Source organism: Melanerpes formicivorus, unplaced genomic scaffold, assembly GCF_026170545.1.
Source record: "Melanerpes formicivorus ecotype bairdi unplaced genomic scaffold, bMelFor1.0.p_v2 SCAF_82, whole genome shotgun sequence".
Lineage (NCBI taxonomy): Eukaryota > Metazoa > Chordata > Aves > Piciformes > Picidae > Melanerpes > Melanerpes formicivorus.
Window position 1 is genome coordinate 1,481,649 of NW_027142434.1, and position 25,371 is coordinate 1,507,019.

A 25,371-nucleotide genomic window follows, 5' to 3' on the forward strand; every position below is an offset into this window, starting at 1 on the left:
TGAACTTCTGCTCCAAAGGAGGAGACTCCAGGCTGGCTCAGGCACCAAGCAAGCCAGGATTCTGCAGGTTGTCATCTCCACAATCAGGGACCAAGTAGGTGACAACATCAACAGCTGAGGGGAGAGCAGCTGATGTTGTTCCCCTGGGCCTGAGCACAGCCTTCCACACTGTCCCCACCACAGCCTGGGCTCCAGGCTGGTGACACATGGGGGTGAGGGGTGACCACCAGATGGATACAGAACTGGCTTGAGGGCTGCACCCAGAGAGTGGCTGTGCATGGCTCCATGGCCCAGGGGAGGCCAGGGACAAGCAGAGTCCCTCAGGGATCAGTCCTGGGCCCAGGCTTGTTCAACATCTCTGTGGGTGCCATGGACAGTGGCACTGAGTGCAGCCTCAGCAGGTTTGCTGATGGCACCAAGCTGTGTGGTGCAGCAGACAGCTGGAGGGAAGGGATCCATCCAGAGGGACCTGGGCAGGCTGGAGGGAAGGGATCCATCCAGAGGGACCTGGACAGGCTGCAGAGCTGGGCACAAGCCAACCTCAGGAGGTTCAACAAGAGCAAGGGCAGGGTCCTGCAGCTGGCTGGAGGCAATCCCAGGCACAAATCCAGGCTGGGCAGGGACTGGCTGGAAAGCAGCCCTGAGGAGAGAGCCTTGGGGGTGCTGGGGGAGGAGAAGCTCACCAGGAGCTCTCAGTCTGCACTTGCAGCCCACAAAGCCAAGCAGAGCCTGGGCTGCAGCAGCAGAAGTGTGGCCAGCAGGGCAAGGGAGGTGATTCTCCCCCTCTGCTCAGCTCTGGGGAGACCCCACCTGGAGTACTGTGTCCAGTTCTGCAGCCCCTATTACAAGAGGGATGTGGAGGTGCTGGAAGGTGTCCAGAGCAGGGCCAGGAGGATGAGCAGAGGGCTGGAGCTGCTCTGCTGTGAGGACAGACTGAAGGAGTTAGGGCTGTTCAGGCTGGAGAAGAGAAGGCTCTGAGGTGACCTCATTGTGGCCTTCCAGGATCTGCAGGGGGCTGCAGGAAGGCTGGGGAGGGACTGCTCAGGATCTCAGGCAGTGCTAGGACTAGGGGGAATGGAATGAAGCTGGAGGTGGGGAGATTGAGGCTGGAGGTGAGGAGGAAGTTCTTCCCCATGAGAGTGGTGAAGGCCTGGAATGGGTTGTGCAGGGAGGTGGTTGGGGCCCTGTCCCTGGAGGTGTTTAAGGCCAGGCTGGCTGAGGCTGTGGCCAGGCTGATCTAGTGTGGGGTGTCCCTGCCCATGGCAGGGGGGTTGGGGCTGGCTGATCCTTGTGGTCCCTTCCAACCCTGACTGATGCTATGATACAATGCAGGCAGGGAAGGACTTTGGGTAACTGGAGCTCAGTCTGGGACCCAGCAGAGACCAAGGAATGGCCATGAGGAGACAGCATCAGCAGGACTGCCTGGGACAGGCCATGGCTGGGATGCACAGCTATGGAATGTGGAAGTTCACCAAGCCACACCTGGGCTAACCAACCCAAGCTGCATTTGTGCAGCCCTGACCTTGCATGGTTCAACAACCCTCAGCCAAGTGACCCTGCCTGGGCACACCCTCAGGTCACATCAGCTGCTGTGCACCTTCACCCCCCTGCCTCCCCCACCAGGCCACGGCCCCACAGCACCTGCAGCTTGAACAGTCCAACCCAAAGCAAGCAGAAGGGAGCTCAGTGCAGCCTGGGGCCTCAGGGCCATCTGCAGAGTGGCAGAGCAGCCAGCAGGTGGATGTGCTGTGGGGCTCAGGTGTCAGCTCTGACCAGCAGCCAAGTGGCTTAAATGTTGAAGAACAGCCCAGGGGAATTCTGCAACTTCTTCCTCAGCTCCACTCTAACCCTGCTCTGCCTCAGCTCCAAACCCTTCCCCCTGGGCCTGGCTCAGACCCCCTCAGCAGAAGTCTCTCTGCAGCCTCCCTGCAGGATCCCTTCAGGTCCTGGCAGCAGCTCTGAGGTCCCCCTGGAGCCTACTCTCCAGGCTGAACAACTCCCAGCTCCCTCAGCCTGTGCTCCCAGCAGAGCTGCTCCAGCCCTGGCAGCATCTCTGTGTCCTCCTCCGGCCTCAGTTGTTGAAAGCAACAAAATGGCCAAAGCTTGAGCAGGACCAGCTCCTGCCCACCACAAACTGTGCAATTGAGGATGGGGATGGACAGATGCTTCCAGAAGGGATTCTAGTGTGGGCTCCAGAGCAGCCTGCTGTGCTTGTGGGCAGCTCCACCCACACAGCAAGAGCAGGCAGGAAAAAGCTTTGTTGGGGGAAACCTGGAGCAGGCCTCAGCTGTACAAACAGGAGTGCTTTATGGTCAGGACACAGCACTGGGCAGGGCTCTGCTCCCAGGGAGCTTCCTGGGGCCAGAGCAGCAGCAGCAGAGCTGCTGTGTGTTGGGATCCCTTTGGCACTGCTGCTGGCTGCAGGAGCATTAAGGGGCAGGAGAAGGAAGGGGCAGGGGGAAGCGAGGTGGGGTGGACACTGCAGCTCCCACCCAGCCTGGGGGGGTGTTTGTGAGTGTCAGGCAGTGTGTGCTGGCACTCTGTGGGCTGAAGCTGGTCCCAGGGCTGTCTTCCTGGCCAGTCCTAAAGCTACTGCTCCAAAAGTGAAAGTGAAGCCTTCTCATCTGTGCCTCAGACCCTACAGAGATTTCCTCAGTGTAAGCACAGCAAGGCCATGGAACTGCTGGAGCAGCTCCAGAGGAAGGCACCAAGGTGATCAGAGGGCAGGGGATCCTCCCTTATGGGGACAGGCTGAGGGAGCTGGGTTTGTTCTGCCTGAAGAGAAGGCTCCAGGGAGACCTCAGAGCAGCCTTCCAGGACCTGAAGGGGCTCCAGGAGAGCTGGGGAGGGACTCTGGACAAGGGTTAGGCACTAGAAGGAAGTTCTTCACAAGGAGCCTGGGTAGGCACTGGCACAGGTGGCCCAGGGAGGTGAGGAATGCCCCAGGCCAGGCTGGATGAGGCCTTGAGCAAGCTGGGCTGGTGGAGGTGTCTCTGCCCATGGCAGGGGGTGGAACTGGCTGAGCTTTAAGGTCCCTTCCAACCCAACCATCCTGGGATTCCATGAAGCATCCAAACTTCAGAGGCCCGGAAGGGAACCTCCCAGCCCCTGCGCAGGCCCTGCTGAGCCTCTGCGGCTGGGAGCGTTCCTCCAGAGAGCCTCCTGAGACACAGCAGCCTGAAAGTCTCCCTGGGAGGCAAAATCTCCCTGAGCTCCAGGGCTGGATGTGCTGCTTGCCAGAGGCAGCCCCGGGAGGGGGCTCCCACCTCAGGACCTCGGCGTAGCCCTTGGCGGCGGCCACGTGCAGAGCCGTGGCGCCGGTCCGCGCCTGCTTCACGTCCTCGATCCGGCCGCTGTTCAGCCACTGCCGGGCGTCCTGCAGCATCTGCTGCTCCTCCTCCTTCCTTGCCAGCTCCAGGTCTGCCCCTGGAAGGTGAAGCACAGGAGAGGTCACCAAGGGAAAGCTCTCACAGAGAGGTTCAGCTTGCCCTGTGCCACACCGCGATGGCAGCAACCCCTCCGGGACCTGCCAGGGCAAGCGGCACAAGGATGTGCCAGGAGCAGGGAGGGCTGCTGAGTGCCAGCTGCTGAGTGCCAGCTGCTGAGTGCCAGCTGCCCCACCCATGGCACCAAGCACCCCCTCAAGTCTCCTCCTGAACACCTCCAGGGATGGGGACTCCACCACCTCCCCAGGCAGCACATCCCAATGGGCAATCACTCTCTCTGTGGAGAACTTCCTCCTCACCTCCAGCCTGAACCTCCCCTGGCACAGCCTGAGACTGTGTCCTCTTGTTCTGGTGCTGGCTGCCTGGGAGAAGAGCCCAACCCCCACCTGGTTCCACCCTGATCAGCTCTGGGGAAGAGGAGATTCTGGGGAGACCTAACAGCAGCCTTCCAGCACCAGGAAGGATGGAGAGAGACTGCTCCCAAAGGCCTGCAGGGCCAGGCCCTGGGGGAATGGCTTCAAAGCAGAGCAGAGCAGATTGAGACTGGATGTGAGGAACAAGTTCTGCCCCAGGAGGCTGCTGGAACACTGCAGCAGGTTGCCCAGGGAGGTGGCTGAGGCTCCAGCCCTGGAGATCACAGACTCACAGTCTCACAGTATCATTAAGGTTGGAAGAGACCTCGAAGATCATTGAGTCCAACCTATCACCACAGACCTCATGACTAAACCATGGCCAGGTGAGGCTGGACAGGGCTCTGGGCAATCTGATCCAGTGGAGGAGAGGAGAGGAGAGGAGAGGAGACTCAAGGAGAGGAGACTCAAGGAGAGGAGACTCAAGGAGAGGAGACTCAAGGAGACTCAAGGAGACTCAAGGAGAGGAGAGGAGAGGAGAGGAGAGGAGAGGAGAGGAGAGGAGAGACCTTCAAGATCATGGTGTCCAGCCTATCATCCAACACCACCTAATCAACTCACCCATGGCACCAAGCACCCTCTCAAGTCTCCTCCTGAACACCTCCAGGGATGGGGACTCCACCACCTCCCCAGGCAGCACATCCCAATGGGCAATCACTCTCTCTGTGGAGAACTTCCTCCTCACCTCCAGCCTGAGCCTCCCCTGGCACAGCCTGAGACTGTGTCCTCTTGTTCTGGTGCTGGCTGCCTGGGAGCAGAGCCCAACCCCCACCTGGCTCCAACCTCCCTGCAGGGAGTTGCAGAGAGCAAGAAGGTCTCCCCTGAGCCTCCTCTTCTGCAGGCTAAGCAACCCCAGCTCCCTCAGCCTCTCCTCCCAGGGCTGTGCCCCAGACCCCTCCCCAGCTTTGTTGCCCTTCTCTGGACACCTTCCAGCAGCTCAACCTCCTTCCTGACCTGAGGAGGCCAGAGCTGGACACAGGACTCCAGGTGTGGCCTGAGCAGTGCTGAGCACAGGGCAGGATGAGCTCCCTGCTCCTGCTGGCCACCCTCTTCCTGCTGCAGGCCAGGATGCCCTTGGCCCTGCTGGCTGCCTGGGCACACTGCAGGCTCCTGTTCAGCCTACCATCCACCAGCACCCCCAGGTCCCTCTCTGCCTGGCTGCTCTCAGCCACTCTGCCCCCAGCCTGTAGCACTGCCTGGGGTTGCTGTGGCCAATGTGCAGCCCCTGGCACTTGGATGTGTTCAGTCTCCTGCCCTTGGCCTCTGCCCATCTGCCCAGCCTGTTGAGGTCCCTCTGCAGAGCCTCTCTGCCCTCCAGCAGATCAACTCCTGCCCCCAGCTTGCTGTCAGCTGCACATTCACTGCTGATGGACTCAATGCCCTCCTCCAGATCATCAATGAAGATGTTAAAGAGCACAGGGATCCTGCTGAGTGCAGGGGCTTGCACTGGGTGACCTTTGGAGCTCCCTTCCAGCCCAGAGCATTCTATGATTCTATGACTGATTTGTGACCTCCTCTGGACCTCCTGCATCAGCTCCATGCCCTTCCTGAAGATGTGCTTTAGAGGAAGTCAGGTGAAGGCAGCACCTCAACAGACACAGCTGTGGGACAATGTCCTCCGGCTGCTGTGTGGAGGCCAACTGGCTCAGGCTGTTGAGCTGCATCAGTTGCCTCTGAACTGCCAAAACCCAGTCTCAGACTTGGTGTCCTGACTGCAGCTCTCCTGTACAGCTGAGACACCACCAGAAGCACAATGTGGCTCCACACCTCTAAGCCTAGAGCTCACTGACTCAGGGCATCTGAGCTAGAGGAGGGCAGGTTTAGATTAGATGTCAGAAAGAAGTTGCTCCCCAGGGGGGTGGTGAGAGCCTGGCAGAGGCTGCCCAGGGAGGTGGTGGAGTCCCCATCCCTGGAGGTGTTCAAGAAGTGAGCAGATGTGGAACTCTGGGACATGGTCTGGTGGTGATGGAGGTGTTGGGTAGAACTGGATGGTCTCAGAGGCCTTTTCCAGCCTTAATGATTCTGTGATTGCTGTCCCACATTCTCCAGAGCACCTCTGACAAGATGCAGAACAAAGGAGGCTGCTGGGGAGCTCTGCCCTCAGACTCACTCAAGGCTGCAAAGGTAAACTCAGCCCTGCAGTGCTGGAGCAATGCTCCTTAGCTAAGGGCCCTCCAGTGCAGATGCAGAGCTGAGCTGAGCTGTCCTCCCCTCACTCCAGCACTTCCACTCTGCTGAGCTGCACAGCTCCCCTGGACACTTGCCTCAGAGAAAGCTCAAACCCACAGTGAGAGTGGTGAGCCCAGGGAGGTGGTGGCAGCCTCCTGCCTGGAGGTGTTTGCAGCCAGGCTGGAGGTGGCTGTGAGCAAGCTGCTGTGGTGTGAGGTGTCCCTGCACATGGCAGGGGGTTGGAGCTGGCTGAGCCTTGAGCTCCCTTCCAGCCCTGGCAGCTCTGTGACTCTGCAAACATGAAGGAGAAGAGGACAGCTGTGGTTGTGGATAAGTTCTTCAGTGTAGGACCAATGTGAAAGCCAACTGCATCAGGGGCCAGCAGCTTTAAAACAGAGAAAAGTGAACCCTTCTCAGCTCACAGTCAGAGAATCACAGAATGGTTTGGGCTGACAAAGCTCTCTGAGCTCCCCCAGGCCAACCCCAAACCAGCCCCCCCAAGGTCACCAAACCCTGGCCCCAGCTGCCATGGCCACAGCTTGCTGCAACCCCTCCAGCCATGGGGACTCCACCACCTCCCTGGGCAGCCTCTGCCAAGCCCTGAGCACTCCTCCAGCAAAGACATTTGGCCTCCTCTCCAACCTCAGCCTCCCCTGCCACAATTTCAGGCCAGTTCCTCTCCTTCTGTCCCCTGAGCCTGGGGAGCAGAGCCCAACCCCCCCTGGCTGCAGCCTCCTCTCAGGGAGCTGCAGAGAGCAATGAGGTCTCCCTCAGCCTCCTCTGCTCCAGGCTCAACCCCCCCAGCTCCCTCAGCTGCTCCTCCCCAGCCCTCTTCTCCAGACCCTTCCCCAGCCCTGTTGCCCTTCTCTGCAAGCTGACAGCACTACCCCAGGCTGTTGTGAAGATCAGAAGCAGGAGGGCTCCAAAACGAGGAGCAGAGAAACCACAGAACCACAAAGGTTGGAGAGGACCTCCAAGATCCTCAAGTTCAACCCAACAGCTCCCTGGGCAGCAGAGCTGAGCTGCTCAACTCTGTGGCTGTTAACTCTGTGGCTGTTAACTACAGCACTGCCTGTGGCAGGAGCTCCTCAGGGAGCAGGAAGCCCCAGGGGATTCCTAAGTACACAGAATCCAGCTGGCTGAGGAATTCCTTGAGGCAGAGTAGCTGGAGGCTGGGAGAGTGTCTGGGAGGGGAGCCACAGAGGCCTGTGCTCCTGCAGCACTGTGCAGCAGGCTGCTGCTCTCAGCAGGGAGCCTGCAGAGCTGGCTGGGGCCTTGTTTAAAGCCTCCAGCAGTCAGCACCCTGCTAAGCTGTGCCAACGGGAAGCAGACAGATGGCTGGCTCAGGGCATCTTAGCAGGAGGTTGCTCTTGTGCTGAGGCAATGGAAAGCCAAGAAGCACCCATGGCTCCATGGCCCAGGGGAGGCCAGGGACAAGCAGAGGCCCTCAGGGATCAGTCCTGGGCCCAGGCTTGTTCAACATCCCTGTGGGTGCCATGGGCAGTGGCACTGAGTGCAGCCTCAGCAGATTTGCTGATGGCACCAAGCTGTGTGGTGCAGCAGAGAGCTGGAGGGAAGGGATCCATCCAGAGGGACCTGGGCAGGCTGCAGAGCTGGGCACAAGTCAACCTCAGGAGGTGCAACAAGACCAAGGGCAGGGTCCTGCAGCTGGGGGGAGGCAATCCCAGGCACAAATCCAGGCTGGGCAGGGACTGGCTGGAAAGCAGCCCTGAGGAGAGAGCCTTGGGGGTGCTGGGGGAGGAGAAGCTCACCAGGAGCTCTCAGTCTGCACTTGCAGCCCACAAAGCCAAGCAGAGCCTGGGCTGCAGCAGCAGAAGTGTGGCCAGCAGGGCAAGGGAGGTGATTCTCCCCCTCTGCTCAGCTCTGGGGAGACCCCACCTGGAGTCCTGCCTCCAGTTCTGCAGCCCCTATGGCAAGAGGGATGTGGAGGGGCTGGAAGGTGTCCAGAGCAGGGCCAGGAGGATGAGCAGAGGGCTGGAGCTGCTCTGCTGTGAGGACAGACTGAAGGAGTTGGGGCTGTTCAGTCTGGAGAAGAGAAGGCTCCCAGGTGACCTCATTGTGGCCTTCCAGGATCTGCAGGGGGCTGCAGGAAGGCTGGGGAGGGACTGCTCAGGATCTCAGGCAGTGCTAGGACTAGGGGGAATGGAATGAAGCTGGAGGTGGGGAGATTGAGGCTGGAGGGGAGGAGGAAGTTCTTCCCCATGAGAGTGGTGAAGGCCTGGACTGGGTTGTGCAGGGAGGTGGTTGGGGCCCTGTCCCTGGAGGTGTTTAAGGCCAGGCTGGCTGAGGCTGTGGCCAGGCTGATCTAGTGTGGGGTGTCCCTGCCCATGGCAGGAGGGTTGGGGCTGGCTGATCCTTGTGGTCCCTTCCAACCCTGACTGATCCTATGATCCTATGATACTATGATCCCAGGGAGCAGCCCAGGAGCTGCAGTTGAGGCAGGCAGGTGAGGAACTGTCTGCTGTCAGCCTTTGCTTTGCTGGGTTGGCCACAGCCTGCTCTCCACAGCCAGGCTGCCCAGAGGGATGCAGATCCTTTCTTTCATGGGGTCACAGAAAGGCTTGGGAGGGACCCTCAAAGGTTCTCTTGTCCAACTCCTGCAGTCAGCAGGGACAGCTCTGCCTGCAGCAGGCTGCTCATAGTATCACAGTATCACAGCATCAGTCAGGGTTGGAAGGGACCACAAGGATCAGCCAGCCCCAACCCCCCTGCCATGGGCAGGGACACCCCACACTAGATCAGCCTGGCCACAGCCTCAGCCAGCCTGGCCTTAAACACCTCCAGGGACAGGGCCCCAACCACCTCCCTGCACAACCCATCCCAGGCCTTCACCACTCTCATGGGGAAGAACTTCCTCCTCCCCTCCAGCCTCAATCTCCCCACCTCCAGCTTCATTCCATTCCCCCTAGTCCTGTCACTACCTGACATCCTCAGGGCCATATCAGTGAGGCCTTGAGTCTCTCCAGGGATGAGGCTTCCCCCACACCTCTGGGCGAGCTGTTCAGGGTTTCCCCACTTCCTTCTCCTTCTCCAAGGTGTTTTCCAACCTGGTTAATTCAATTCTATTCAATTCAATTCAATTCAATTCAATTCAATTCTATTCTATTCTATTCTATTCTATTCTATTCTATTCTATTCTATTCCATTCCATTCCATTCCATTCCATTCCATTCCATTCCATTCCATTCCATTCACACCACTGCAACTCTCTCTCTTCAAAGTGGCTACCAAGAGCTGCTGCCAGGAACAGCAGGGCTGAAACCTGCCAAGGGCAGAGCTTGGGCCCAGTAAAGCAAACCCAACCCCCCTTCAGGATCACCTGAGCAGGCTCAGGATCAGGCAGAAGGGCTCTTGAAGCTCCTTTCAGAGTGGAACTCAGTACAATAACCTTGTCACAAACACCAGCCCAGGAAGTGAACAGCTTCTGGCTCCCAGCAGCAACTTGATCCTGCAGCCACTTTCCAAAGGGAACAGCAACACCAAGGACAAGGAGCAGGAGGGCTCCAGCCTCAGCAGCAACACCAAGTGGCAGAGGCCTGGTCCCTGCCTCACTGTGCCTGAAGAGAGCTTCACAAATAAAGTAACCACCATGGGGTAAGCAGAACCCAGCTGGGAAGGAGGAGGGATTCAACCCAGCCTGCAAACAAACCCAACAGCCAGCAGCAGGCAGAGAATCAGCAGCACCAGAGAGAATCTTTGGGGTCTGCAGCCCAAACAGTCTCACAGTCTCAGCAAGGTTGGAAGAGACCTCAGAGATCATCCAGTCCAAGCTGTCACCACAGAGCTCATGGCTAAACCATGGCACCAAGTGCCACATCCAATCCCCTCCTGAACACCTCCAGGGATGGGGACTCCACCACCTCCCTGGGCAGCACATCCCCACAGAGAACAACTCTCTCTGGGAAGAACTTCCTCCTCACCTCCAGCCTGAACCTCCCCTGGCACAGCCTGAGACTGTGTCCTCTTGTTCTGCTGCTGGCTGCCTGGGAGAAGAGCCCAACCCCCACCTGGCTCCAACCTCCCTTCAGGGAGTTGCAGAGAGCAAGAAGGTCTCCCCTGAGCCTCCTCTTCTGCAGGCTAAGCAACCCCAGCTCCCTCAGCCTCTCCTCCCAGGGCTGTGCTCCAGACCCCTCCCCAGCTTTGTTGCCCTTCTCTGGACACCTTCCAGCAGCTCAACCTCCTTCCTGACCTGAGGAGCCCAGAACTGGACACAGGACTCCAGGGGTGGCCTAACCAATGCAGAGTCCAGGGGCACAAGGACTTCCCTGCTCCTGCTGGCCACACTCTTCCTGCTGCAGGCCAGGATGCTCTTGGCCTTCTGGGCCCCCTGGGCACACTGCTGGCTCCTGTTCAGGCAGCTGTCAATCAGCACCCCCAGCTCCCTCTCTCTTTGGCAGCTCTCAGCCACTCTGCCCCCAGCCTGGAGCTCTGCCTGGGGTTGCTGTGGCCAAAGTGCAGCCCCTGGCACTGGGACTTGTTGAATGCCATCCTGTTGGCCTCTGCCCAGCTGTGCAGCCTGGCAAGGTCCCTCTGCAGAGCCCTTCTGTCCTCTCACTGACCAACCTCTGCTCCCAGCTTGCTGTCAGCTGCACATTCACTGCTGACTGACTCCATCCCCTCCTCCAGATCATCAATGAAGATGTTAAAGAGCACAGGGCCCAGCACTGCTCCCTGGGGCACAGCACTGGTGCCTGGCTGCCAGCTGGCTGTGGCACCATTCACCACCACTCTCTGGGCTCAGCCTCCAGCCAGTTCCTCACCCAGCTCAGAGCTGCTGTCCCAGCCAGGGGCTGACAGCTTGGCCAGGGGTTCGCTGTGGGGGACAGTAGCAAAGGCCTTGCTGCAGTCCAGGCAGACCACATCCACAGCCTGCCCCACAGCCAGCAGGCAGTCACCTGGGCATGGAAGGAGCTCAGGTTGGAGAGGCAGGAGCTGCCCTTCCTAACTCCATGCTGGCTGGGCCTGAGCCCTTGGCCAGAGAAGGGCAACAAAGCTGGGGAGGGGTCTGGAGCACAGCCCTGGGAGGAGAGGCTGAGGGAGCTGGGGTTGCTTAGCCTGGAGAGGAGGAGGCTCAGGGGAGACCTTATCACTCTCCACAACTCCCTGAAGGGAGGTTGTAGACAGGCAGAGGTTGGTCTCTTCTCCCAGGCACCCAGCACCAGAACAAGAGGACACAGTCTCAGGCTGTGCCAGGGGAGGTTAGGAGGAAGTTCTCCACAGAGAGAGTGATTGCCCATTGGGATGTGCTGCCTGGGGAGGTGGTGGAGTCCCCATCCCTGGAGGTGTTCAGGAGGAGACTTGAGAGGGTGCTTGGTGCCATGGGTGAGTTTTTTAGGTGGTGTTGGATGGAAGGTTGGACTCCATGATCTTGAAGGTCTCTTCCAGCCTGGTTGTTTATTATTATCTCTGTGGGTGCTTCCAGGCTGAGCCCTTCTGTGACTCCAGGAGGTGTTGGTGACAGAAGAGCTTCCACTGAGAGCAGAGCTCAGAGTCTCCCTATAAAAGCCAGCTCTCATGAATCAGCTCTCAGAGTCTGAGGAACTCTGCTAAGCACAGAGCCTGCACAGCACAAACCTCTGAAGCTCTTCCACTGCTGTGCTGCCAAGGCAGAAGCTGTCTGCTGCCTCTTGGGGCAGACCTCAGAACCCTTCACCTACAGGATCAGAGTGCTAGGGGCTGGAAGGGACCAGCCAGGGCAGAGCAGGGCACCCAGAACACATCCAGGTGGGGCTGGAAAGGCTCCAGGCTGTGTTTTCCCCACAGCCTGCTCAGAATCCTCCCCAGGGGCATTTGCTCCTCCTCTGCTCTGCTGAGACCTGCACCTGGAAGCCTGTGGCCAGCTCTGGAGCCCTTAGCACAGGAGGGACATGGATGGGGTGGTGCAGGACCAGAGAGGGGACACAGAAACAAGAGATGGAACAACCTCTGAAGAAGGGCTGAGGGTTGGGGTGGCTCAGCCTGGGGAAGAGGCTCCAGGGACACCTCCTGGAGGCCTTTCAATACTTGAGAGGGCTGAGGAGAGTCACAGAGTGGTAGGGGCTGGAGGGGGCTGGAAAGGCTCCAGAGGAGACTCCACAGCCTCTCTGGGCAGCCTGCTCCAGGCTCCAGCAGCCTCCCAGGGACAAAGTTTCCCCTCCTGTTCCCCTGGCAGCTGCTCTGCTCCAGCTTGCCCCCAGTGCCCCTTGTGCTGTGCTTGGCCATCCCTGAGCAGAGCCTGGCTCCAGCCCTGCACAGCTTTATCCCCAGCACTGAGGGCAGCCCTCAGGCTGCTCTGCTCCCAGCTCCCAGCCCCAGCTGCCTCAGCTGTGCCCACAGGGAGATGTTCCACTGCCTGCAGCAGCTCTGGGGCTCTGGCCTGGACTCTCTCAAGCAGTTCCCTGAGCTCCTTCTTGACCTGAGGGGCCCAGAGCTGGTCACAATATTCCAGCTGTGGCCTCAGCAGGGCAGAGGGGAAGGAGAACCTCTCTCAACCTACTCACCACAGCCCTTCTAATACTCAAGCTGAGGCCTGCTCAGTGCCCAGCACAGGGCCCAGTCCCTGCCCTGCCCCTCCTGGCCACACCATTGCCAATCCAGGCCAGGCTGCTGTGGCCTTCTTGGCCACCTGGGCACACTGCTGGCTGCTGTTCAGTAGATCCTGGGAAGTGTCCTGCTGAGACTCCACAGCCTCTCTGGGCAGCCTGCTCCAGGCTCTGTCACCTTCCTAGGGACAAAGTTTCCCCTCCTGTTCCCCTGGCAGCTGCTCTGCTCCAGCTAGCCCCCAGTGCCCCTTGTGCTGCCCTTGGCCAGGCCTGAACTGCCCCCAGCAGCTCTCTGAGGTGCCACCAGCATGTACCTTGTCTCTTGACTTGCTCCAGCAGCAGGTCCTTCATGGCTGCCTCCTCGGCGATGTCCGAGGGGACCTCTCCCTCGCTGTTCACCGCAGCCACGTTGGCTCCGTGCCTGATCAAGTACCTGAGGGAGTGAGACCCACACCAAGGCATCAGAGCCCAGCTGCACCCTCCCAGGAGCCCACACAGCACCACCAGGGACTCCTCTCTCTCATTCCAGTTCAGTTACCCCATCAGTGCCTCGCTCCCTGCACTGAGAATGTTCACTGGGCCACGCACGGAGCCCGGGGCAGGGGCTTGGAGATTTGCTCCTCTGCTGCTACTCACAGACCTCTGCTCCTGCTCTCACCTAGCAGGCTTGGCTCCCTCAGAGGAAAAAGGAAGTCAAAGAGAAGCTAAGCCAAGCCAGCAGCAGTTTTCTGTCTGTAGCTACACACCACCATTCCCATCAAGAGCCATTCACAGCCTCTGCAGCTTGTCCAGAGCTCACTTCTGGCCTCCTCACTCCAAGCAGGACACTGAGGAGCTGGAGCAGGGCCACAGAAGGGCAATGAAGCTGGAGAAGGGTCTGGAGAACAGGGCTGGGGAGGAGCAGCTGAGGCAGCTCTGGGGGTGTTAGGCTGGGGAGGAGGCTGAGGGAGGCCTCACTGCTCTCTGCAGCTCCCTGCAGGGAGGTTGGAGCAAGGAGGGGGCAGCTTCTGCTCCTTGGTGGCAAGGGACAGGAGCAGAGGCAATGGCTCCAAGCTGCCCCAGGGGAGGCTCAGGCTGGACATGAGGAAGTATTTCTGCCCTGGAAGGGATCTCAGCCATTGGCAGAGGCTGCCCAGGGCAGTGCTGGGGTGTTCAGCACCCCAGGGGGGTGGTGGGGTGTGTGTGTGCTCATGCAGCTGTGGTGCTGAGGGAGATGGTTTGGTGCTGAGCCTGCAGTGCTGGGCTGGAGGTTGGGCTGGATGAGCCTGGAGCAGAGAGATTCTGTGACTGTGGGATCAAGCCCAGGCCCTAGCAGGCAGGGGGTGAGTACAGAGCAGTCACTTCTGTCACTGCTCCAGCTGAATGGGGCTGAGTGGGAAGGAAAGATGCTGCTGGCATTTTGGTGGCTCCAGAGCCCTTGTTAAATCTTTCTTGACTCCACCACCTCCCTGGGCAGCAAAGAAATGTCTCCTCATCTCTGACCTAACCCTCCAGAGGCACAATTCCAGGCCATTTCCTCTCCTTCTATCACCTGAGCCCAGGGAGAGGGAGCAGAAGTCACTGCCATGGGATCAGCAAGAGGCAAGTGGGTGCAGGCCCCAACTTGACCCTTGCCAAGCAAGGACTCAGCAGCTGCAGCACTTCACCCCTCTGAGCACTGCTGCCCAGGGTGCTGTGCCAGCCTCAGCACCAAGCTCTGTGAGGAGGAGAGGGGGCAGGTGCCAGAAAGCCCCAGAGGAGCCCCAGACTCACTCACTCTGCTATGTTGAGGTAGCCACAGGATGCCACTGCGTGGAGAGGGGTCCAGCCCTCGTTGTCCTGCTGGTTCACATTGGCTCCATTCTCTACAAGGAACTTCACCATGTCCAGGTTCTCATCTATACAGGCCTGAGAGAGGAGGGAGGGAGGGAGGGAAGACAGGCAGGAGAGGGAAGGATTGGGAAAGAAGAAGGCAAACAAGAGGAGCTGGTGTTACATCAGGTGTGCAGCCTCCAGCTGCAGCCTGCTGGCTGCACCTCCCTCACCTTGCAGCTTCAGGGAGCACCAGCTGGGAGCTGAAAGGATGGCAAAGCCTCCCAAAGTCAGCTGGAACCCAGAGAGTGCCCACCTGGACAACCTCTACATTGGCTCAAGCTCTACTTGTCACCCATGGAGCTGCTTCCTTCCTCTCCCCCACACCGGGGCAGGGATGCTCTGAGTTCTGGCGGCTTCAGGTGGGGCTCAGAGGCCCTCAAACAAGGCCAGACACAGAGCCACAGAATGGCAGGGGATGAAAAGGACCTCTGGAGATCACCCACTCCAACCCCCCCGGGCAGGTCACCCAGGAACACATCCAGGTGGGGCTGGAAAGCCTTCAGCAGGCAGCTGAGAGCTGAGCTGCAGCCAGGGCAGGGGATTCTGCCCCTCTGCTCTGCTCTGCTCAGCCCCCACCTGCAGCACTGCCTCCAGCTCTGGGGCTCCCAGCACAAGGAGGACCTGGAGCTGCTGGAGAGGCTCCAGAGGAGGCCACAGAGATGAGCAGAGGCTGCAGAACCTCTGCTATGGGGCCAGGCTGTGAGGGTTGGGTCTGTGCAACCTGGAGAAGGCTGCAGGGAGAGCTCAGAGCAGCCTTGCAGGAGCTGAAGGGCTCCAGGAGAGCTGGGGAGGAACTTGGGCCAAGGGCTGGGAGGGACAGGAGGAGGAACAATGGCTTTGAGCTGGGAGAGGAGAGACTGAGAGTGGAGAGGAGGAAGAGATTGCTGAGAGTGAGGCTGGGGAGAGCCTGGCACAGGCTGCCCAGGGAGGCTGTGGCTGTGCCCTGCCTGGAGGTGTTCAGGACCAGGCTGGATGAGGCCCTGAGCAAGCTGTGCTTGGGGGAGGTGTCCCTGCCCGTGGCAGGGGGCTGGAGCTGGAAGATCTTTAAGGTCCCTTCCAGTCCAAACCATTTTGGGCTGCTTTGAAATCCCTCCAGACTCCCAGCTCTCCCTTGCCCTGGGCACCCTGGGCACATCTCTCAGTGCTGACAGTCAGATGCCTTCCAGATGATCCTTCACCTAAACCAGGCACCAGTGGCTGCCACCTCTGCCCTGGCAAGCAGTGACAGGAAGGGATTTGGCTTTGACCAACACTTCCCCCACTGACATCTTTGGTTGCTTACCCCCCAGCTGCACAGCCTGCATCTGCACCTGCTGAGAACCAGCCCAGAGCCAAGAGCAGCTCCTGCCTGAGCCTCTGGATCAGAGTCATGAAACTGTTTGGCTTGGCAAAAGCCTCTGAGGGCATCCAACCCCAACCCAACCCCCCCATGGCCACCAAACCCTGGCCCCAGCTGCCATGGCCACAGCTTGCTGCAACCCCTCCAGCCATGGGGACTCCACCACCTCCCTGGGCAGCCTCTGCCAGGCCCTGACCACTCCTCCAGCAAAGACATTTGGCCTCCTCTCCAACCTCAGCCTCCCCTGGCACAATTTCAGGCCAGTTCCTCTCCTTCTGGCCCCTGAGCCTGGGGAGCAGAGCCCAACCCCCCCTGGCTGCAGCCTCCTCTCAGGGAGCTGCAGAGAGCAATGAGGTCTCCCTCAGCCTCCTCTGCTCCAGGCTCAACCCCCCCAGCTCCCTCAGCTGCTCCTCCCCAGCCCTCTTCCCCAGACCCTTCCCCAGCTCTGTTGCCCTTCTCTGGGCCTGAGGGGCCCACAACTGAAGCCAGGACTCAAGGTGCAGCTATGTTGGACTCTCCCATTCAGTATCTCCCCCCTGGGCCCAAGTCCTTCTTTTCCCCTCCTTCCCCTCCCTGCCCTCCTGGCTCTGCTGCTCCCCATCCTGCCTGCTTCCCATGGAATGCCTGCCAGGAGCAGCAGGGAGAATGGGATCACCCCCACCTGTTCCTGCAGGGAAAGCTGCAGTAATCTGACCCTGCTGGCCTGGGAGGTGATGAAGCAAAGTGCCAAAGCTCCAGGGGGGCGGACAGCAGCAGGCACTCCCTGGGGAGCCCTGAGGCTGTGCCCTGCCTGGGGACATCTGCCCCAAGAGAAGGCCCAGAGCAAAGCTGGAGAAGCTTTGTGGCAGAGCAGCACCAAATCCTTTAGTGCCTATGAGAAGCAACCCTCCCTGCAGCCTCCTGCAGCCACAGGCCTCAGGAGAGAGCTGCTGGGGCAAGAGCTGCTGGGGCTGTGTGCTGCAGCAGGGCACACTGCCTGGCAGAGGCTTGCCGGGTGCCAGCAGTGCCCCAGGGGAAGGGGAAGCTGCAGGGAGCTGAGAGCAGCAGCTTCAGGCTGCAGCAGCAGTGCCAGGGAGGCTGCAGCAGCAGTGCCAGGGGGGATGCAGCAGCAGTGCCAGGGAGGCTGCAGCAGCAGTGTCAGGGGGGCTGCAGCAGCAGTGTCAGGGAGGCTGCAGCAGCAGTGTCAGGGAGGCTGCAGCAGCAGTGTCAGGGAGGCTGCAGCAGCAGTGTCTGGGGGGCTGCAGCAGCAGTGTCAGGGGAGGCTGCAGCAGCAGTGTCAGGGAGGCTGCAGCAGCAGTGTCAGGGAGGCTGCAGCAGCAGTGTCAGGGAGGCTGCAGCAGCAGTGTCAGGGAGGCTGCAGCAGCAGTGTCAGGGGAGGCTGCAGCAGCAGTGTCAGGGAGGCTGCAGCAGCAGTGTCAGGGAGGCTGCAGCAGCAGTGTCAGGGAGGCTGCAGCAGCAGTGCCGGGGAGGCTGCAGCAGCAGTGTCAGGGGGAGGCTGCAGCAGCAGTGTCAGGGAGGCTGCAGCAGCAGTGTCAGGGAGGCTGCAGCAGCAGTGCCAGGGGGGCTGCAGCAGCAGTGTCAGGGAGGCTGCAGCAGCAGTGCCAGGGGGGCTGCAGCAGCAGTGCCAGGGAGGCTGCAGCAGCAGTGTCAGGGGAGGCTGCAGCAGCAGTGTCAGGGGGAGGCTGCAGCAGCAGTGTCAGGGAGGCTGCAGCAGCAGTGTCAGGGAGGCTGCAGCAGCAGTGCCAGGGGGGCTGCAGCAGCAGTGTCAGGGAGGCTGCAGCAGCAGTGTCAGGGGAGGCTGCAGCAGCAGTGTCAGGGAGGCTGCAGCAGCAGTGTCAGGGAGGCTGCAGCAGCAGTGTCTGGGGGGCTGCAGCAGCAGTGTCAGGGGGGCTGCAGCAGCAGTGCCAGGGGGGCTGCAGCAGCAGTGTCTGGGGGGCTGCAGCAGCAGTGTCAGGGGGAGGCTGCAGCAGCAGTGTCAGGGGAGGCTGCAGCAGCAGTGTCATGGAGGCTGCAGCAGCAGTGTCAGGGAGGCTGCAGCAGCAGTGTCATGGAGGCTGCAGCAGCAGTGCCAGGGAGGCTGCAGCAGCAGTGTCAGGGGGAGGCTGCAGCAGCAGTGCCAGGGGGGCTGCAGCAGCAGTGCCAGGGAGGCTGCAGCAGCAGTGTCAGGGGAGGCTGCAGCAGCAGTGTCAGGGGGAGGCTGCAGCAGCAGTGTCAGGGAGGCTGCAGCAGCAGTGTCAGGGAGGCTGCAGCAGCAGTGCCAGGGGGGCTGCAGCAGCAGTGTCAGGGAGGCTGCAGCAGCAGTGCCAGGGGGGCTGCAGCAGCAGTGCCAGGGAGGCTGCAGCAGCAGTGTCAGGGGAGGCTGCAGCAGCAGTGTCAGGGGGAGGCTGCAGCAGCAGTGTCAGGGAGGCTGCAGCAGCAGTGTCAGGGAGGCTGCAGCAGCAGTGCCAGGGGGGCTGCAGCAGCAGTGTCAGGGAGGCTGCAGCAGCAGTGTCAGGGGAGGCTGCAGCAGCAGTGTCAGGGGAGGCTGCAGCAGCAGTGTCAGGGAGGCTGCAGCAGCAGTGTCAGGGAGGCTGCAGCAGCAGTGTCTGGGGGGCTGCAGCAGCAGTGTCAGGGGGGCTGCAGCAGCAGTGCCAGGGGGGCTGCAGCAGCAGTGTCTGGGGGGGCTGCAGCAGCAGTGTCAGGGGGAGGCTGCAGCAGCAGTGTCAGGGGAGGCTGCAGCAGCAGTGTCAGGGGGAGGCTGCAGCAGCAGTGTCATGGAGGCTGCAGCAGCAGTGTCAGGGAGGCTGCAGCAGCAGTGTCAGGGAGGCTGCAGCAGCAGTGTCATGGAGGCTGCAGCAGCAGTGCCAGGGAGGCTGCAGCAGCAGTGTCAGGGGGAGGCTGCAGCAGCAGTGCCAGGGGGAGGCTGCAGCAGCAGTACCAGGGGAGGCTGCAGCAGCAGTGTCAGGGGGGCTGCAGCAGCAGTGTCAGGGGAGGCTGCAGCAGCAGTGTCAGGGGGGCTGCAGCAGCAGTGTCAGGGGAGGCTGTAGCAGCAGTGTCAGGGAGGCTGCAGCAGCAGTGCCAGGGGGAGGCTGCAGCAGCAGTGTCAGGGAGGCTGCAGCAGCAGTGTCAGGGGGGCTGCAGCACCAGTGTCAGGGAGGCTGCAGCAGCAGTGCCAGGGAGGCTGCAGCAGCAGTGCCAGGGGGAGGCTGCAGCAGCAGTGTCAGGGAGGCTGCAGCAGCAGTGTCAGGGAGGCTGCAGCAGCAGTGCCAGGGGAGGCTGCAGCAGCAGTGTCAGGGGGGCTGCAGCAGCAGTGTCAGGGAGGCTGCAGCAGCAGTGTCAGGGAGGCTGCAGCAGCAGTGTCAGGGAGGCTGCAGCAGCAGTGTCAGGGGAGGCTGCAGCAGCAGTGCCAGGGGGGCTGCAGCAGCAGTGTCAGGGAGGCTGCAGCAGCAGTGCCAGGGGAGGCTGCAGCAGCAGTGTCAGGGGGGCTGCAGCAGCAGTGTCAGGGAGGCTGCAGCAGCAGTGTCAGGGAGGCTGCAGCAGCAGTGTCAGGGAGGCTGCAGTAGCAGTGTCAGGGGAGGCTGCAGCAGCAGTGCCAGGGGGGCTGCAGTAGCAGTGCCAGGGGGGCTGCAGTAGCAGTGTCAGGGAGGCTGCAGCAGCAGTGTCAGGGGAGGCTGCAGCAGCAGTGCCAGGGGGGCTGCAGTAGCAGTGCCAGGGGGGCTGCAGGGCAGCCTCACACCTCACAATCAGCCACTGCTGCTCTCTTGCTGCTCTTCCAGCACAGTGGCCAAGCCTCACAGACTCATGGGAGGGGTTGGGTTGGAAGGGAGCTGAGAGACTGTGCAGTGCCAACCCCCTGCCATGGGCAGGGACACCTCCCACCAGCACAGCCTGCTCCAGGCCTCATCCAGCCTGGTCCTGAACACCTCCAGGCAGGGCACAGACACAGCCTCCCTGGGCAGCCTGTGCCAGGTTCTCCCCAGCCTCACTCTCAGCAATCTCTTCCTCCTCTCCACTCTCAGTCTCCTCTGTCCCAGCTCAAGGCCATTGTTCCTCAGCCTGTCCCTCCCAGCCCTTGGCCAAGCTCTCCTCTGGGCCCCTCAGGTACTGGAGAGCTGCTCTGAGGTCTCCCTGGAGGTGTTCAGGGTCAGGTTGGGTAAGGCCTTGGGCATGCAAGTGTAGGTGAGAGGGGGTTGGGGTAGCTGCTCTCTGAGGTGCCTCCCAGCCTGAGCCACTCTGTGCTGCCCTCACTGTGCAGCAGCACTCAGGGCACTTCCTTGGCCCCCTCAGGCCAAGGCTGAGGAACAACAGCTGGGAGAGGGGAGACTGAGAGTGGAGAGGAGGAAGAGATTGCTGAGAGTGAGGCTGGGGAGAGCCTGGCACAGGCTGCCCAGGGAGGCTGTGGCTGTGCCCTGCCTGGAGGTGCTCAGGACCAGGCTGGATGAGGCCTGGAGCAGCCTGGGCTGGTGGGAGGTGTCCCATGCCCCTGCAGAGCAGCCCTGCTGCAGGCTTGTGTCTGTCTCTGCCACAGGCAGGCACTGCACAGCAGCCCCCAGGAGCACTCAGGGCCTGAACTCCAACTCCTGGCTCTGCAAAATGGTTTACCTGGGGTTAGGAGAGGAAGTAAGAGGGGGGAAGATGTCTCCTCCTCTAAGTACTCTTAATCCTGCAGCCTTAAATTTAGGAGAGTGGCTAAGCTGAGTAACCTGAGAGCTCCCTGGCTGTGCTCAGCTCTCCTCTCTGCTCTGCTGCAGCGTTCCTGGGGAGCAGAGTCAGAGGAGCTGCTTGGGGCAGCAGCAAGACAGAGCTGGCACCTGCCCCTGCAGCCCCAAAAGGCAGCAGAGGAAGCAAAGCCCTGGCTGGGCAGCAGCCTTGCCTTGCTGGGGAGCAGTCCCTGGATGTGAGGAAACAGTCCCCCCAGCCTGGCCTGAACATCTGCTGTGCCAAGAGAGCAAGTCCTGAGGGGGCAGGGAGCCTGCTGAGCCCTGCAGGTCCCCTTGAGCTCAGCCTGCTGAGCCCTGCAAGCCCTGCTCAGCTCAGCCTCCTGAGCCCTGCAGGCCCTGCTCAGCTCAGCCTCCTGAGCCCTGCAGGCCCTGCTCAGCTCAGCCTCCTGAGCCCTGCAGGCCCTCCTGAGCTCAGCCTCCTGAGCCCTGCAGGCCCTGCTCAGCTCAGCCTCCTGAGCCCTGCAGGCCCTGCTCAGCTCAGCCTCCTGAGCCCTGCAGGCCCTCCTGAGCTCAGCCTCCTGCTCTCACACCAACCCCAAAATGCTTTGCCTTGGAAGGGACCTCCAAGATCCAACCAGCTCCAGCCCCCTGCCATACCCAGGGACACCTCCCACCAGCACAGCTTGCTCCAGGTCTCATCCAGCCTGGTCCTGAACACCTCCAGCCAGGGCACAGCCACAGCCTCCCTGTGCCAGAGGCTCCCCAGCCTCACTCTCAACAATCTCTTCCTCCTCTCCACTCTCAGTCTCTCCTCTCCCAGCTCAATGCCATTGTTCCTCCTCCTGTCCCTCCCAGCCCTTGGCCCAGGTCCCTCCCCAGCTCTCCTGGAGCCCTTCAGGTCCTGGAAGCTGCTCTGAGGTCTCCCTGGAGCCTTCTCTCCTCCAGGCTGCACAGCCCCAGCTCTCCCAGCCTGGCCCCACAGGGGAGGTTCTGCAGCCTCTGCTCATCTCTGTGGCCTCCTCTGGAGCCTCTCCAGCAGCTCCAGGTCCTCCTTGTGCTGGGGGCCCAGAGCTGGAGGCAGTGCTGCAGGTGGGGGCTGAGCAGAGCAGAGCAGAGGGGCAGAATCCCCTCCCTGTGCTGTGCTCTCCCTGCCCTGGCTGCAGCTCAGCTCTCAGCTGGCTCTGGGCTGCCAGGGAGCACTGCTGGCTCCTGGGGACTTTGTCAGCACTGACAGCCCCAGGTCCTGCTCCTCCTGGCTGCTCTGGAGCCATCAGATGACAGCAGGAGCACAGCTCACCTCAGAGCACAGCATTTTGCCTCTACCCTGTCAGTTCCTTTGTGCTCTCACTCTGCACAGGATGTGGGCAGCCCCAGGCCATGGTGCTGGGGGGGCAGTGCTGGGCCCTGCCTGTCTCTCAGCAGAGCTCTTCAGCAGGCTCCTCTCCTGCCATCCTGGTGCTGCTCTTGGCAGCAGCTTGGCTCCAAGTGCTTCTGGAGGGGCCCTGATGGACTGCAGCTCTAGCAGCCTTTGATGCAAGCTGCAGGCAGTGCCCAGAAGCCCCCAGCAGGCACTCAGAGCAGGTTGGCTCATCCCATTTCCAGGCTGGGCAAGTCTCCATCCCCAGCTTGTGCTGTCCCTGCAGCCCCTGGCAGCCCACCAGCACTCAGCAGTTTTTCCATCGGGAGGAAGTGCTCAGATTCTAAATCTGCAGGCAGGGCAGCTCAGTTTCCCCTCCCTGCTGACAGCTGCAGCCCCTGGCAGCCAGGGCCAGGCACTGCCCAGGCCTGGGCCAGCAGCCCTGCAGGGTGAGCTCTGCGTCGCAGCCACACGGAGGGGACCCCAGGGGCTGCTGGAGAGAGCTCTGCAGAGCCTCTCTGACCTGCTGGAAGGTGGAGAGCTCTGCAGAGGGACCTGGAGGGGCTGGGCAGAGGGACAGAGACCAAGGGCAGGAGATTGAACACATCCAAGTGCCAGGGACTGCACTTTGGCCACAGCAACCCCAGGCAGTGCTACAGGCTGGGGGCAGAGTGGCTGAGAGCAGCCAGGCAGAGAGGGACCTGGGGGTGCTGGTGGATGGTAGGCTGAACAGGAGCCTGCAGTGTGCCCAGGCAGCCAGGAGGGCCAAGGGCATCCTGGCCTGCAGCAGGAAGAGTGTGGCCAGCAGGAGCAGGGAGCTCATCCTGCCCTGTGCTCAGCACTGCTGAGGCCACACCTGGAGTCCTGTGTCCAGTTCTGGGCTCCTCAGGTCAGGAAGGAGGTTGAGCTGCTGGAAGGTGTCCAGAGAAGGGCAACAAAGCTGGGGAGGGGTCTGGGGCACAGCCCTGGGAGGAGAGGCTGAGGGAGCTGGGGTTGCTTAGCCTGCAGAAGAGGAGGCTCAGGGGAGACCTTCTTGCTCTCTGCAACTCCCTGCAGGGAGGTTGGAGCCAGGTGGGGGTTGGGCTCTTCTCCCAGGCAGCCAGCACCAGAACAAGAGGACACAGTCTCAGGCTGTGCCAGGGGAGGTTCAGGCTGGAGGTGAGGAGGAAGTTCTCCACAGAGAGAGTGATTGCCCATTGGGATGTGCTGCCTGGGGAGGTGGTGGAGTCCCCATCCCTGGAGGTGTTCAGGAGGAGACTTGATAGGGTGCTTGGTGCCATGGGTGAGTTGATTAGGTGGTGCTGGATGATAGGTTGGACTCCATGATCTTGAAGGTCTCTTCCAACCTGGTCTGGTCTATTCTGTTCTATTCTATTCTATTCTATTCTATTCTATTCTATTCTATTCTATTCTATTCTATTCTATTCTATTCCTGAGGGCTGAATGCAGAGCCAGGGAGGTGCAGCAGAGGACACAGGCCACAAGCAGCAGCTGGCAGCAGAAGCCTCTCTGTGTGCACCCAAATGCCCTCAGCACAAGGTCCCCAGAGCAGCTTCAGCAGGTTGGAGGCCAGGCTGGCAGGGGCCCACAGCCTGCCTTGCAGGAGCTCTGTGTCACTCAGTTTCCAAGTGTAAAGCAGCAGGGTAAAGTGTAAAGCCAGGGGGGCTGCCTGAGGGCAGAGGGAGAGATCTCAGTACCCCCACTGGGGGATTAGCCTTCCCCACTCCCTGCAGAGCAGCACCAGCACAGTTACAAGAGGATGAGCTGAGTCCCACCCTCAGTGACCTACCAGAAGTAACCTGAGAAACCTCCAGGAGCCCAGAGTTACCAGGCTGCTCCTTCAGCTGGCCCTGGCTGGAGTCCTGACAACAGCCCCAGGCTGGAGCCCTGACAGCAGCCCCAGGCTGGAGCCCTCACAGCAGCCCCAGGCTGGAGCCCTGACAGCAGCCCCAGGCTGGAGCCCTGACTGCAGCCCCAGGCTGGAGCCCTGACAGCAGCCCCAGGCTGGAGCCCTGACTGCAGCCCCAGGCTGGAGCCCTGACAGCAGCCCCAGGCTGGAGCCCTGACAGCAGCCCCAGGCTGGAGCCCTGACTGCAGCCCCAGGCTGGAGCCCTGACTGCAGCCCCAGGCTGGAGCCCTGACTGCAGCCCCAGGCTGGAGCCCTGACAGCAGCCCCAGGCTGGAGCCCTGACAGCAGCCCCAGGCTGGAGCCCTGACTGCAGCCCCAGGCTGGAGCCCTGACAGCAGCCCCAGGCTGGAGCCCTGACAGCAGCCCCAGGCTGGAGCCCTGACTGCAGCCCCAGGCTGGAGCCCTGACTGCAGCCCCAGGCTGGAGCCCTGACTGCAGCCCCAGGCTGGAGCCCTGACAGCAGCCCCAGGCTGGAGCCCTGACTGCAGCCCCAGGCTGGAGCCCTGACTGCAGCCCCAGGCTGGAGCCCTCACAGCAGCCCCAGGCTGGAGCCCTGACAGCAGCCCCAGGCTGGAGCCCTGACTGCAGCCCCAGGCTGGAGCCCTGACTGCAGCCCCAGGCTGGAGCCCTCACAGCAGCCCCAGGCTGGAGCCCTGACAGCAGCCCCAGGCTGGAGCCCTGACTGCAGCCCCAGGCTGGAGCCCTGACTGCAGCCCCAGGCTGGAGCCCTCACAGCAGCCCCAGGCTGGAGCCCTGACAGCAGCCCCAGGCTGGAGCCCTGACTGCAGCCCCAGGCTGGAGCCCTGACTGCAGCCCCAGGCTGGAGCCCTCACAGCAGCCCCAGGCTGGAGCCCTGACAGCAGCCCCAGGCTGCCTTAGTGCAGCTGCAGCCTCCTGAGGGGATTGAGCCATGCTTACAGAGTCCCTGCACACCAGAGCATGGCACTGGGCCCCCACACTGCAGTCAGCTCTGGGCCCCTCACTCCCAGAAGGACATTGAGAGGCTGGAGCAGGGCCAGGTAAGGGCAACAGAGCTGGGGAAGGGGCTGGGGAAGAGGGCTGGGGAGGAGCAGCTGAGGGAGCTGGGGGGGTTGAGCCTGGAGCAGAGGAGGCTGAGGGAGACCTCATTGCTCTCTGCAGCTCCCTGAGAGGAGGCTGCAGCCAGGGGGGGTTGGGCTCTGCTCCCCAGGCTCAGGGGACAGAAGGAGAGGAACTGGCCTGAAATTGTGCCAGGGGAGGCTGAGGTTGGAGAGGAGGCCAAATGTCTTTGCTGGAGGAGTGGTCAGGGCCTGGCAGAGGCTGCCCAGGGAGGTGGTGGAGTCCCCATGGCTGGAGGGGCTGCAGCAAGCTGTGGCCATGGCAGCTGGGGCCAGGGTTTGGTGGCCATGGGGGGGTTGGGTTGGGGTTGGCCTGGGGGAGCTCAGAGGCCTTTGCCAACCCAAACTCTTCTGTGCTTCAGCATGAATGCACTGGGCTGCAGGAACTGCCAGGCCAATGCAGTTGCTGTCACAACACACAGGTTAAACCCAGGTCAAAGGCATTCAAGGCCAAGTCACTTCCCTGCTGTTCTCCTGTCCTGAATCCCAAAACTGGACTGCACACCTGGGCAGAGGCCAACAGGATGGCATTCAACAAGTCCCAGTGCCAGGGGCTGCACTTTGGCCACAGCAACCCCAGGCAGAGCTCCAGGCTGGGGGCAGAGTGG

The 25,371-nt window shown here is 61.4% G+C and overlaps 1 protein-coding gene across 9 annotated transcripts in view; it reads right to left on the bottom strand.

The window, feature by feature from the left end:
• Positions 1–25,371, bottom strand: part of PPP1R12B (protein phosphatase 1 regulatory subunit 12B) — a 206,482-nt gene that overhangs the window by 142,949 nt on the left and 38,162 nt on the right. For all 9 annotated transcript variants that reach the window (XR_010990646.1, XM_068164658.1, XM_068164656.1 and 6 more), the window contains exons 2-4: positions 14,324–14,454; positions 12,882–13,000; positions 3,267–3,426 (exon numbers count right to left, since the gene is read on the bottom strand). Coding sequence is in view for 8 of the 9 variants with exons in the window: in XM_068164658.1 (XP_068020759.1) it covers positions 3,267–3,426; positions 12,882–13,000; positions 14,324–14,454 (410 nt within the window). In the remaining variant the exon portion in view is untranslated. The remainder of the gene's footprint in view (positions 1–3,266; positions 3,427–12,881; positions 13,001–14,323; positions 14,455–25,371) is intronic.